The sequence below is a fragment of the Camelus ferus genome, chromosome 5, assembly GCF_009834535.1.
Source record: "Camelus ferus isolate YT-003-E chromosome 5, BCGSAC_Cfer_1.0, whole genome shotgun sequence".
Taxonomy (NCBI): Eukaryota; Metazoa; Chordata; class Mammalia; order Artiodactyla; family Camelidae; genus Camelus; species Camelus ferus.
In genome coordinates, this window is record NC_045700.1 from 34,632,765 (window position 1) to 34,647,742 (window position 14,978).

Here is a 14,978-nt window from a genome sequence, read left to right on the forward strand (position 1 = left end):
GTCTAAATTATATTTTTAAAAATTCTACTTGCTGTTAAGTCTAAGTAACTTACCCACTTTGCTTGCCTGTGTTGGTCAATGGATTAAAACCTTTCTCGGCAAATCAAAACTTTCAGAAGACCTGGGATGCCTCATCTCAGAGGCCCTATCTACGTCTCTTGTAAGGGCCCTAGGAAGCCTTCAAAAACTATTTTAATTCTTTTCAGTACATGTACTACTAGGAGACATCACATAAAATAGAGCTGGACCTAGACCTGCAAGATAATTTATACCTTTATAAAGGCCACATGAATTTATAAGGAACAATAGAATTGTGCCCTGCATCATCTCTTAACTTATCTAAAAGCCTGGTTTCATTCTTTTAAAATCTAGCATAATAGACAATATTTGGAGTAGTTGCCTGGCTAGCTTGGGAAGGGTTCTGTGAACGTAAATAGTAATACTACATTGAATTTTCCTCTAAATGCAAAAGAACATGGCTGGATTTTTAATACACAGAATCTAGGGATATTAAACTTCACTATACAAAAATCAAGTTTTCCCTTGGGTTTACATTTTCCATATTTTAATCTTACTAAATTCCACCATGTTTTAACAAAAGGAATGAAGTTTTAAAAGACCATTTAGTTGATTATGCATGGGATTTTGTCACACCTCTCTTTCTTCAACAATTGGTCAAACTGTTGACTGTTTCCATCTGATGTTGGTCATAATTCCTCAGAATAAAATAAACCTGGGATTAAGCTCCAGCAGTCACATAGAACTCCCCTCTGGTCAAGGAAAGTATTTCAATCAATATAAAGTACACGATATACCTACAATGTGTGGAACACCATACTAAATGTTGAGGATGATAAAAGTATAAGACATGCTCTTGGTCTTCAGTGAACTCAAAATCTAGTGGAAGATGAGGACAAGCCTCTTTTTTCCTTAGATAATGGAAATCTTGTTTTTAAAAAAAAACCCTCAAACATTTTTTTTATCCCTTTGTATGCTTACTTTATATCTTGAAAGAAAAGAGAGATTAGAAATTCTCACTTATGTTTTACTTGCTAGTTCCCAAACTGGCTCAAAAACCATTTTGATGTCTCGAACTGTGTTACCCGGAGGTTGTCCCTGGCACTAGGGGCATAAAAATTAAAAAGATGCAATGTTAGTGATGAGACTAACGGGAAAGGAAGACACGAAAAAATAAATTACAATCTATGAGCAGAAAGAAGAGGTGGAGGACATGGTACTGAGCAGGTTTGTTAAGTACCAGATACGAAGCAGGTGCCGTGGAAGCTCAAGTAAGCTTTCCAGGAGCTAGGGCTTGGGTGAACACGGAAAGATGAATTTGCAAGACAGAGAAGATGATGGGACAAGAATACACCACGGAGATGGGTCATTGCATTCCAGGAAGGCAGGGTGGGCAGGGATGGGGCAACGACAAAGACTTGCAAATGATCCTTCTATGTTGGAGAGACAAAGGGAAATTAAGTTCCCTCTGGCTGAAATCAATGCACATGGTGGTGGGAAGAGTGAGAGGTCAAGGTTGGACTGTGAAATTACTTGTATTGTCAAGGTAGAAAGTTACTTACTACAATCGTTCCTCACTTCTGCCAGAAAGTGACAAGCAATCTGGATAGCAGGAAAAAGTGGACTCTCACCTCAGTCCTTTTATGACAGCATCCAGTGAGCAACTGCCAAATTGTGAGCCAGCAAATGACGGCAAGAATTCAGGAAAAGTGACTAAAATACAAAATACTTCGAGTGCCAAAGGAGTGGTACAAGCAACAAAGGACCCAGGAATGCAGCGGAAGAGGAGCTCTTAAACAATGGTCAAGGAGGGGCCAACCCCCCAGGTCTTGCTTTTGCACATAAGAGGGTGTGATTCAAAGGGCCAAGGAAAGAATCAGAAATTATTTATAACCTCCTCTCCCACAACTTTTGACACATGTATCTGATCCATACATTTTTTTTTCTTGGACACATGTCTGAAGTTTTTCTTTGCAGCAAGTACATCTTTACCAACCAAAACCCCATATCATTAATTTGCTGCATGATTCTGAGTAAACCTCTTAATCACCTGTTTCTGGTTCCAACATCTTTAAAGCACAAACCCCAAAGCTGATGTACAGATCAAGGACGCCCCAGACGGTGCTTCAAACAGCAGGAAACACCAGAAGGCTCTTTCTAAAATGCAAGTCTCTGGAAACAAGGCTTCCTCGCGATCCTCCCTATCCAAGACCAAAGGTTTTGGGCTTTCAAAGCTGTAGGGATTTCTCAATTGCAGATGAGGGATTGTGGATTTGGTTACAATTTGAATAATCCGAAGGTGTAGCTCACAGCCATCCTTTCCTTCAGAAGAAGAAACAGAACCATCCAGGGAAAACTTACTTGTCCAAATTCACAACTAACTGATGACAAAAATTAACCAGAATCCAGTTCTCCGTTTGTATCCTAGAATTCTTCTAAACAAGCCAGAGGCAGGGAAATGAGCTGATCTCACTCAGCAGCGCATGTTACTCCCTCTCCACGGCCCTCCAACCTGTGCGGCTCCACTATACCCAGCATCTACCTCCACGCAGAGAGCTACTGCTAAGGGTTAACTCCTACACAAATTATGAAATCCTTCAGAGATCAGAACATTACAACTAAAGCCACTTTAGAGAGAATTAGAATGGTTCATGTTTAGCTTCTGAGAGGACTCTAAGTTAATATGGTGTTTCCTTCAGGGATGGCATGTGACAAAATTGGATGCGGTTCATGGACAAAACTTTTTCATCATATTCAATAACCGCATATGTATTTTTAACATCACCTTCCATTTAATGCCATGTGATACCAGTTTTCCCACTCCCAGGACTGACATTAATTTCCTTTTAAAAAGAAACTAAGATTGAAAAAGCTGATTTAGAGGAACTGATTAAGAAAATAATGGTACAAGTGGTACTCGGGTATGAAAAATCATAAAGGTAGTACATGTATGAATGAATCTTGGGAAACACTGTTTGCAGAGAGGCATTTTTTTCCTGGTAAGAATAGGATTCGTAAAGGTATATCTACCATATGCTTTGCTTTGCTTGACATTCCTCACAGGAGGACTTCAAAAGTCAAAAATGACCAATAAACAAATAGAAGAGGCTGCTCAGAGCAGAGGTGATGACAGCCCAGGGGTTTCTGGTACCCCCTGACCCTGCCTCCCTGCCAGAGACTGCAGAGAATCAGCACCTCAGGCATTCCTGTAAGTCTACAGTGAACACGGGCTGGGAAGCCCTGCCTTACCCCAGGGAGCGGAGATGGAAAGACAGCTCTGTTCCCTGCTAAGTAACATACATGTGCGGCAGCTTTGACCTCATCCTTCACCCCAACTGCATTCATGGGCACATGGGACCATGCACATCATTCGAAGTCAAGACAACTGCATTCTCTGAAATCCTGTTAAAAGTAACTTCTGTTACTAGGATTCTCGGTAATGGAATAGCCAAAGTAAATAGTTTACAGATTATAGTTAGGCACTATTAAAAATATTTATTAATCATTTACTAATATTACAGTTGTCAGAGGGGAGGCCAAAGGGCCAAGGAGAGATGCAGAGCCCTGCTCTGATGAGCTGTGACCAGACGCCTGATACCTCACACTCCCAAACCTGAGAGAAGCTCCACACAAAGTCTGAGGCTCTGTCCGCGCCCCAGGGGCAGTCTTTATTCCCTGCCCTGGGTGAGACTGAGGTAACATGTTCTGTCTTACATGAGAGCTCCAGAGTTCGGTCCCTAACCCAGCCACATCAACATCACCTGGGGCCCTGTAAGAAAGGGAGGTTCTCAGTCCAACCCTACACGTATGAAATCAGAAATCCTGGGCGTGGGTTCAGCACTCTGTTTCTAGGTCATTCTGTTGCACACTCTCCAGTGTAAGAACTATGGATCCAAGCAAACCCCTGCTTTAAATTCATACAGAAATTTCACCCCAAAAGGGTGAGAAAATGGTTTTCCTTCCTACCAATTCCAAACTCAGTGTCAGTCTAAACACAAAGAATAAATTCCAAAAGACACTACTGAGAAATTTTCAGCTGTGAAAATGGACTTAGCTCTCATTTCCTGTACAGACACAGCATGAAGTTTATTATTAGTAGCAAATAAATATAAAATTCCTATGAAAATATAAAATGCAACATATTTTTATACTCATGGTTCACTTGAGGATCATATTGCTCCAAGAGAACTATCTGGTCATCAATTTTTATAATGGACTCAGAAACTCAAAGGATGCATAATTATAATGACCGCCTATGATAAGATATTCATATATTTAAATGAGGTACATTTTATATGCAATAATTTCAAAAATATATATTCTTTTAATGACACTTCTTAAAGCTGGTAAGGAAGTGAAATAGGTATATCACACCCTGGGGTGAACAGGATATTGTAAATTAGAACAACTCTTATGGAAAGGAGCTTGGTAATATGTGTCAAGTCTTAAAAACTCCCTCCATAGTCTTTGACCTAATGGGTCTATTTTTTTTCAGATTAACAATAATTCCCCAAATGAAAAAGTTATATGAAAAGATGTCTAGTACTGGCCCCAGGTGGAGGAGACAGGATGTCCAACAATATGAAAATGGTTAAATTAATGAAATCTCATGTGACCATTTAAAATAAAAACAGACTTTTTAACAACATTAAAAAAACACAAATGAAAAAGGTGATACAATAAAAGCTATATATGACAAACCTACAGCCAGCATAGTACTCAACGGTGAAAAACTCAAAAGCTTCCCACTAAAATCTGGGACAAGACAAGGATGCCCACTATTACCACTCCTATTCAACATAGTCCTGGAAGTCCTAGCCACAGCAGTAAGGCAAGAGAAAGAAATAAAAGGGATCCAAATTGGAAAAGAAGAGGTAAAAGTGTCATTATATGCTGATGACATGTTACTATATATAGAAAACCCTAAAAGGTCCACACAAAAGCTACTAGAGCTGATTGAAGAATTCAGCAAGGTAGCAGGTTACAAAATTAACGTTCAAAAATCAGTTGCATTTCTTTACACTAACGATAAATCAACAGAAGAAGAAAGTAAAGAAACAATCCCCTTTAAAATAGCACCCAAAGTAATAAAATATCTGGGAATAAATCTAACCAAGGAGGTGAAAGAATTATACACAGAAAACTATAAACCATTGATGAAGGAAATTAAAGAAGACTTTAAAAAATGGAAAGATATTCCATGCTCTTGGATTGGAAGAATCAATATTGTTAAAATGGTCACACTGCCCAAGGCAATCTACAGATTTAATGCAATCCCTATCCAATTACCCAGGACATATTTCACAGAACTAGAAAAAATCATAATAAAATTCATATGGAACCATCAAAGACCTAGAATTGCCAAAGCATTACTGAAGAGAAAGAAAGAGGCTGGAGGAATAACTCTCCCAGACTTTAGACAATACTATAGAGCTACAGTCATCAAGACAGCATGGTATTGGTACCAAAACAGACATATAGACCAATGGAACAGAATAGAGAGCCCAGAAATGAACCCACAAACTTTTGGTCAACTCATCTTTGACAAAGGAGGCAAGAATATACATTGGAATAAAGACAGTCTCTTCAGCAAATGGTGTTGGGAAAACTGGACAGCAGCATGTAAAATAATGAAGCTAGAACACTCCCTTACACCATATACAAAAATCAACTCAAAATGGATTAGAGACTTAAACATAAGACAAGATACAATAAACCTCCTAGAGGAAAACATAGGCAAAACATTATCTGACATACATTTCAAAAATTTTCTCCTAGAAGAAATAAAAGCAAGAATAAACAAATGGGACCTAATGAAACTTACAAGCTTCTGCACAGCAAAGGAAACCAGAAGTAAAACAAGAAGAAAACCTACGGAATGGGAGAAAATTTTTGCAGGTGAAACCGACAAAGGCTTGATCTCCAGAATATATAAGCAGCTCATACGACTCAATAAGAAAAAAATAAACAACCCAATCCAAAAATGGGCAGAAGACCTAAACAAGCAATTCTCCAAGGAAGACATACAAATGATCAAAAAGCACATGAAAAAATGCTCAATATCACTAATTATCAGAGAAATGCAAATCAAAACTACAATGAGGTATCACCTCACACCAGTCAGAATGGCCGTCATTCAAAAATCCACAAATGACAAATGCTGGAGAGGCTGTGGAGAAAGGGGAACCCTCCTACACTGCTGGTGGGAATGCAGTTTGGTGCAGCCACTATGGAAAACAGTGTGGAGATTCCTCAAAAGACTAGGAATAGACTTACCATATGACCCAGGAATCCCACTCCTGGGCTTGTATCCAGAAGGAAATCTACTTCAGGATGACACCTGCACCCCAATGTTCATAGCAGCACTATTTACAATAGCCAAAACATGGAAACAGCCTAAATGTCCATCAACAGGTGACTGGATAAAGAAGAGGTGGTATATTTATACAATGGAATACTACTCAGCCATAAAAACCGACAACATAATGCCATTTGCAGCAACATGGATGCTCCTGGAGAATGTCATTCTAAGTGAAGTAAGCCAGAAAGAGAAAGAAAAATACCATATGAGATCGCTCATATGTGGAATCTAAAAAACAAAAACAAAAACAAACAAACAAACAAAAACAAAGCGTAAATACAGGACAGAAATAGACTCACAGACAGAGAATACAGACTTGTGGTTACCAGGGGGGTGGAGGGTGGGAAGGGATAGACTGGGATTTCAAAATTGTAGAATAGACTACACTGTATAGCACAGGGAAATATACACAAAATGTTATGATAACTCACAAAGAAAAAAATGTGACAATGAGTGTGTATATGTCCATGAATAACTGAAAAATTGTGCTGAACACTGGAATTTGACACAACATTGTAAAATGATTATAAATCAATAAAAAATGTTAAAAAAAGAAAAAGGTGACACAAAATTGTATCTATACTATGATTACAACTAAGTAAACAAATATGTACATAGTTGCATAGAGAAAGAGGGGAAAGAAAGATGAATGTTGGAAGGTAAAAGCAAATTTTTCTTGTTTTTCTCTCTACTCATTTTTTGGTTTGGGGGTAGTAATAACTATAATATTAATAAAATTAGTTTGCAAGCAGCTCTGAACACTTTCAAGTTTGAGTTTAAACTGATTTCTGTGTGTGTTGTGTGCACATGGCCATGTGAATATTCATGGGAGAAGGGGGACTAGAGAGAGAAGAGAAAATATCAAATCAGTCACTGCCGAGGGACAGTAGCTGATTTAAAATGAGACATGACATCCCCTTAACCGCCCCCTAAAAATCACACCACACCACACCACAGAAACTCAGCCCACAAAGTGCTAGGAACTAGAGTACAACCTAAATCACGGTGTCAGGGAAATCAGATCAGAAAGCCCCCATCATAGTCTCTCTGCCTCTACCCTTCCCTATTTTTTTCAAAAATAACGTTAAACACAACATCAAGAAAACTACTATTTGCTGAGCTACATTTTCAACTGATGGCTTTAATTTCCAACAGACTCCTATTCATCACAGCTGATCTTCAGAAGCCATTTGAGTTTAAGCTTGTGACACAGGGAACAAATTTGCAACATGAGTTTTTACAAAGCCGAAATCCCAAGTTTCTGCCAAGTTTGGCTTTCATCACGCAGGCTAGCTTGGCGGGGCTCCAGCACACCCACAGCTGGACTGCTACCATCCTGGCCATGGAATATTAGCCTCCTCTTCATGTGGGGCAAGTTCCCCACCACACGGTTTATTATAACACCAATTCTTCCCTAAAGTGTTTTTAAGACTGACTAATTAGAATTTGATTTTAAGTCCTAAGGTACTCAAGAATTAGGGTGGGGGATGGGGAACTGAAATCACTGTGCAAAATTTCAGGCAAAGTTCAGAGCTTTATAAATCAGCAAAACAATCTCTCTGTTGCAAACAATTCTCAAGGCACTGGAATGGCACAAAATGCCAAGTCAGTAGCTCCTGACAATTGAGAAACAATTACCAAGAAATGTTCGTGACTCCATCCAAAAAAAAGTACTTCAAAAGAACTGTCAGGTTACAATGTATGTATGTTTATGCATAATCTGAAACATGGGCTTTGATACCCTTAGACAGTTTGTTAAAAGCAAACATACTGTGCTCTTAGGGGGAAAAGAAACCTACCACAAAAACTTATCAATTTTAATTTTTGCACACTAAAACTATGTTACATTACCCAGATTCCAGAGTACAGTGTACTTAAAGTTCAACAGTGTATTTGTGGCGGATTTGAAAGATGGAGGTGAGAGTTTACTATGTCGGGTAATGGGTTAAAAATGATACACACACGCCTCCCTAACTGCTGAGGTAAGACCATTTCTTACACTTACAAGAGGACCAGCACTGAGCCTCCCACTCAAGGTTTCCTGAATTTAAACTTCACTTACTCAGCACATACAGGCTGCTGCTTACAAAGGTGTGAATTCTGAGTGGACAACCTGAGTCTCTTCTCAGTAATCCAAACTTAAGTAAAAAAAAAAATCTACAGTAGCCGACTTCACCCTTAGATTCCCTTGAGCAGTCTCCTCGCACTAAACCTCCCTTGTGAGAAGCGCAAAGAAGGGTGGGAAGGAAGGCAGCATAAGGAAGATGGAGGAAGGAAGGATTTAAAAATGGACTGGTCAAAATAACGAAAAACAAACATACAAAGAGGGAATACATAGTCTCTTCCAGAAATTCCACAGTTAGAACAGACATCCCTCATGTGCCTTCGACCAGCCGTAAATCAGATAAAAATGCCGACAGCTTGGCAAGTGTAATTCACGGAGCACCATGGACTTAAAGGCAGCAGCATCAGCAGGACTGGGACAAGGGCAGTATTGCATCACATCAGATACTTACCATTGCTCACCATCCGCCTGGCCACTTCCCACAAGACAAGTCCAAAGGCCCAAATGTCAACTCTCTTATAAGAATCGAAACAATCCACCTGAATGGTCTCATCGAGAACTTCGGGGGCCATGTAGCGCTTGGTGCCCACACGAGGGTTGTTCCCCACGTCCAGCTGATTGGTGCTCTGGGAATGCATGACTGCCAGGCCTGAAGGGAAGAAGATGACAGTGTCAGACCACTCGCCGCCTTCCTCATGGAGGGTTGCCGAAGGATTTGTAACCAACCCCAGTCAAAAGCGCCGTCTTGTGGTGTCTGTGGTCACTGCCACACTGCACCCAGAGTCATCTCTGGAGGCCACTGTGATGACTTGTGTGAGAGCAGAAATGACAGGCCAGGCACATTCTGAGGCTATCAGGTTAATACATGAACCTCGGAGACAGAAAGTTTTGGGGAGATAAACTAATGTACCAAACCAACGTGAGGCTGGTGTCCAAAATCCACGGGAAAGCAGGCTCACAAGTTAAATGGGAGCCTCAAAGTGGCCTAATGAGAAGCTAATTAAGCTCTTAAGCTCCACCACAGCTCCAGTGAGGCTGCAGGCACAAACTGCAGAGATGCTGAGGTAATTCCTCACCACAGAAGGGCTGGGTGCGCGGGGCACTGCTCCGTCCCTGATGGAGGACTGCTCATCAGTACAGTAACACCACTCACACCCGCTGGCTTTTCTCTACACCCTTGGGTCCAGAGAACCTTAAACTGGATCTCAATTCAAAGCACAACTCTCACATTAAATGGTTTTGAAGCACCTGCTTAACTCATGACTCATTTCAGGATTCCTCAGCCAATTAGAGAGACTTGGCATTCTTCACAGATCGGAGGGAACAGACAGGTACATGCATGGTTTGTTCAGGAATGGAATTACTTTTTGAGGCATATGCAGACCAACTGAAAACGATTCCTGTAACATGCAAAATAACGAAAATTGCCAACATGGGGCAAGAAGGCCATGTAAACCTTGGCAACACTACGGGGATCTAAGTTATCGATGGAGATGCTTCTCCTCCCACTCTATGGCTCTGAAAGTGTGGGATGATGACTATATAAAGCCAAGGAGATAACACATATGTCGTCTCAGCCTTAATAATTACCAAAGATATTGGCAACCACATTTGACTAAGTCAAACTGGTGCCTCTTTCCCTTTTATAAACCCCAAGAGTCTATGGCAATGATATTAAAAAACAATTGATAACTTTTAGATGCGATAAACTGTGATTATGCAAGAGATGTATTTTGAGGTATTTTAAGGGATGCATTTTGAAATATTTCTGAGTAAAGAGCTGCAAATTATTTTCAAACCAATTTGCAAATATATATACACACAGCCACATACAGATAAAGCAAAAACAGCAAAATTTTAATAACTATTGAATCTAGGTGTTATGGATATAAATGACCACTATACTATTTTTTAAACCTTTCTGTTTAGAATACTGGCATTTATGCTAAAATACTGGTAGTTTTGCAGTATTAATAATACATAATTTCTAACAAGTGGTCCTTAATTTCTGAGTATAAAGTAAAAAATTACAAATTATGGTCCTATAGGAGCTGTCTCCTGTACTACGAATCTACTCCCCTAAATAATGACCCCTTAACATAGATTTCTGTACGAAACCACATATCCAATTGGAACACTATAGGCCAAAACAAATGCAGTTAAAGAATTAATTAATTAGTTGGATTTGTACAAAACTCCTAAGTCCCATAAACCAAAACCAACAGCTGTCTCAATTTGTTCATCTTCCCTAGGCCTCTGGACTATAACAGCATAATCATCTCTGAATGATTGTTCGCCAAGCATTTATAATAATTTTGGAATCTTGTAAGAATTGTGTGAGGTGGGCATAACTGATTTTTAGTAACATGAATATACATAAACACACTACTATGAAAGTTTCAAACAGCACAGAAGTATCACACAGAGTGTCAAACCCTGACGTCCCCCGTGCTGAGCCCCCATCCTTGCCCTGAGTATAAGCAGGCCAAGCACTTAGGGCAGGTAAATAGATGAAAAGACCTGCACAAAAGTAAGAGCCAATAATTGGGAAACTCAAATCACTTTAGCTCCGTAAGCCATGGCAGAGCCATAAAAGTCTTCTATACTACAACTCAAACTGCCCACAAAAACTTTAGGGCCACGCCTGTTCATACCAGGAAAACACTATAAAATAATTCTTCAGTGTAAATGCAAAGACTTTAAAGGGCTTCAAAAGAAATAAATTTTCCTGCCTCCCTTGTGTTTAAAAACAAACAATAGATTTTATCAACTACATAAATAAGAGTTAATACTGCCTAAACTTTGATCAGTTTAACAGTAACTACAATTATATGAATATAAGATAAAACCATTTTTTTATTCAACTAGAGTGAGGATCCTCAGTAGTCCACTGAAATGCATAACCAACATTACAACTCAGTTCTCATTAGCATAAATACTCAGCCAATATTCTAGGGGTCTAGAATGAATAGGTTTTATATAGAGTGCCACTAGAAATGAAAATAATCTTATTTATAATGCAATTAAAGCTACATTAAGCACTACCCTAACACTGTAAGAAGGAGCTATCCAAGCAGGGCAAATGGTAAAGTGATTTGGGGACTTTTTCTTCTTTCTTGGTTGATCATTTTGCCTTGGTTACAGAAGAACAACTTAGAACCCAGTTTTTAAGACAAACTCATTCCATAGGTTATTTAATTGTGTACCTACTTTGTGTAGAGACTTGTAAAATCAGAATGCAACCCTACTGGCTGCCTCTGAGGGTGGGCTGGAGTAGGGACTGACTGAACAAGCATGAGGTGACTTATAGGAAAATGAGAAGGTCTGTATCTTGATATAGATTTGGATTTTACAGCATTTGTCAAAACTCTGAGAATGTATATTAAGACGTGCATTTTATACAAAGGTGTGTATGCTGAAGACTCTGGAGGGAAGGGCTCTTTTGTCTGCAGTTTACTTTGAAATGTATCAAAGATTAAGATGTATTGATAAATGGAGGATGGAGAGATATGCGGTAACAGTAAAATGTTCATGGGAACATCTAGGTGGTAGATATACAGATGTTCTGTGTGGAGTCCTTTCAATCTGCATGCTTGAAATTTTTCATAACAAAATGTTAGAAGGGGAAAAAGATGCAACCTGGCTAAACAATGGAATACAACAAAAGTAAAAACAGTAATTTAAATATATTTTTAAAAATTTACCCAAATCTGCTATGCAACACTGTCCATTCTTCTTAACCAGGATGTTTTTGCTTTTTAAGTCTCGGTGAGCGATGGCTGGTTTCCCTTGGGTCCCAAATATCTCTATGTGCAAATGTGCGAGGCCACTAGCTATGGACAGCACTATTCGCAGGCAGCTAACTGTATCCAGGGTAGTAAGCTGAAGATAGTCATACAACGACCCCATTTCATGATAATGCGTGATTAACCACAACTGTGTACTGGAGTGTCTTGATGTCATGTCAGAAGCAATGAAACCTAAAGAAAGCAAAAACAAAATTAAGAGACATGAGAATTCCATCTCATAGCTTTTAGTATACAGAAATAGTGACCATACAGTAGAGATCACCTAAAACAAAAAATAAACTCACCAACTACCATGAGAGGAGGTTTACAGAGACATCAATAGAGAAAAATAATATATTTATTCCTTAAAAAGGCACTGCTAGTGAATGGGAAATTCTTATATTCATTGTAACTAATCCTTTAAATAATCCTTTAAAATATTTTACATTGCATTAAGATTCAGAAAGGAATAATATCTTTGTGCTTACTCATAATGATAGTGTCAAACCCTTTATCACATTGATATTCAAAGCACAGATCATTCAGCAACCACCCAGGAAGAACACTAAAACCCAGAATCTAACACTTGTGATCTAGCCTTGCTCTGCTTGTGATCTGCTGTGTAATATCAGGCAACTCATTTGGGCTCTTTGGATTGTCTCTGCTGTAAAATCAAGGGGGTGGGTTTGTATTAAATATCTGACTGATTCATCAAATAAACAAAGGAACCCATCAAGTAAAACAAGCACCTGGGATGTTTTCTTGTCAGTCACACAGAAAAACCAAGATGATGGTGTTTGTTGGTTAGAAAAGAAGACAGATTTGAAAAGGAAAAATTGTGATATAATGTGAAAAATCCTGTAGTACATATCTGCACAGGGCAAGAGGAGCCCAGAGCAGGGAATCATAATAATTCAGACTAGATAGTACCACAAGCTACCATCAAGAAGTGACAGCTGAAGTGGTCCTGAAAAGAAGTGATATAATGAAAGATATAGATAAAGAGGAAGGCAGACATTTTTCTGGCCATTCTGAAGGGATTTTTCAGCACACTGAAAGAACTTGAAGTCGGAGGCACTTCCTAATCTATGAAATAAATTGTGATATGTGTGCCTGTCTTTTCTGCTACAGAGGCACTGTCCCAGCATGAGGGATATACTTTAGGGACACACAGACAGTGAAGTTTAGGACTTAGAAATATGAGAGGATTTGGGGGGAAAAAAAAAAGATGCATATGATATGAAGAATTAAATGACTTATGCAAGTGTAAAGGAAAAGGCAAATATGTAAAAATTCCTTACTTTTTATAAAGTACTTTATATAAAATTCGATTTATAATTTAATAATTTATATAATAACATGATTTATAATTTAATTTATCACTTTCACAAATATTTTCTCATGGGATTTTTCTCAATAGGTCAGTAAGATAAGTATCATTATATTCATTTTCCAAATAATGAAGTTGCTGCTGGGAGGTGCCAAGGATCACACAGCTATTAAGTTGCTACCAACTCCAAGTTGGGTGCTAGCTGATCTGGTGCACCATACCTTGCCTAGGAAAGCTCTGGGGAGAAAGAAAGGTTCCCTATTTGATCATCATCATCATTGACAACAATGGAAACAGTCAATAATTAGTGAGAACTAGCAATGGGCCAGGCACAGTTCTAAACACCCCACAAGCCATCCTCCAACAACCACACAAAGGAGGCAGAGTACATCACGCACATTAAGGTCAGTGATGGTCCCCAGCAGCCTGCTCTGGAACCCATACTCTTACCTGCCATACTACCCCCCAAACAAGCTGATTTCAAATCACAGAAAGACAATTTGTCATCTGTATCCATGGGACATCTGTAAAGTGAACTGAATGACACTTCCGCACCTTGGTCCCCTATCTCTTTCTCCCTCTTCCTGAGCTGGTCCTCACAACCAGCTTAGTCTCTCACTCTTCCCTGTTCTCCAGTCTGTCTTTGTCTCCCAGAGCTGATTCTCTTGGAGCCCTCAGCTGGCCATAATATCAGTCAAAATGTGCACTTAGACATTAGTTATTCTTGCTAAAGAAAATGTTTCTGCTTTATCATTTTAAACCAAATGATATTCATCTTTAATGACTTTCTCAAAAATAAATATCATAAACTATAAAAGCACCACTCAAAAGAAATTAAATTACTGCCGTATATTTGGGTAGCCTTTACTGATTTCTCTGCCCAAGAGAGAGCAGCATCTAACTGACTAAGTGATTAAATAAATGTTTATTCTCTCACCTTCCCTAAGTCCCCAGGTTCTTAGAGAAGGATTTTGTCTGTCCCATTAATTATGCTCTAGACCTTCAAGAAAAATGAGTTTTAAATAAGCAGGGTTAAAAAAAAAAAAACCTTTCTCTCTTGCATGAATTATATAGCTACATTTGCTTCAACATGCTAGAGCATTTTTATGGGACTTTCGCATTCTGAGTCAAAGAACTTTGCTCCTAGTGGAGACTGAACAGGTGCCTATAAGTTGGAACTCTAGCACAGCCACTGGATGTGTTCATAACATGGAGAGAAAGTGATCAGGGCAAAAACCTCTTATATTAACAGTCACAGTCATCCTCCCAGGCTCCTCAAGAACTACAATAAAACCCCAAATCTTAAGAGAAGTAATCAGTGCCCTTTGTGAGCCTCTCACTGGCAACTCTCACGGGAACCAGGCTCTGGGCATCTGGACAGCTGCAGAGTGCGGCCACCACACCGGGGAGCACAGT

General features: G+C 39.2%; 1 protein-coding gene across 1 annotated transcript in view; it reads right to left on the minus strand.

Moving 5' to 3' along the window:
* ACVR1 (activin A receptor type 1) overlaps positions 1-14,978 on the minus strand; it is a 66,956-nt gene that overhangs the window by 3,397 nt on the left and 48,581 nt on the right. The window contains exons 7-8 of the mRNA XM_032479489.1: positions 12,149-12,424; positions 8,896-9,093 (exon numbers count right to left, since the gene is read on the minus strand). Coding sequence (XP_032335380.1) covers positions 8,896-9,093; positions 12,149-12,424 — 474 coding nt within the window. The remainder of the gene's footprint in view (positions 1-8,895; positions 9,094-12,148; positions 12,425-14,978) is intronic.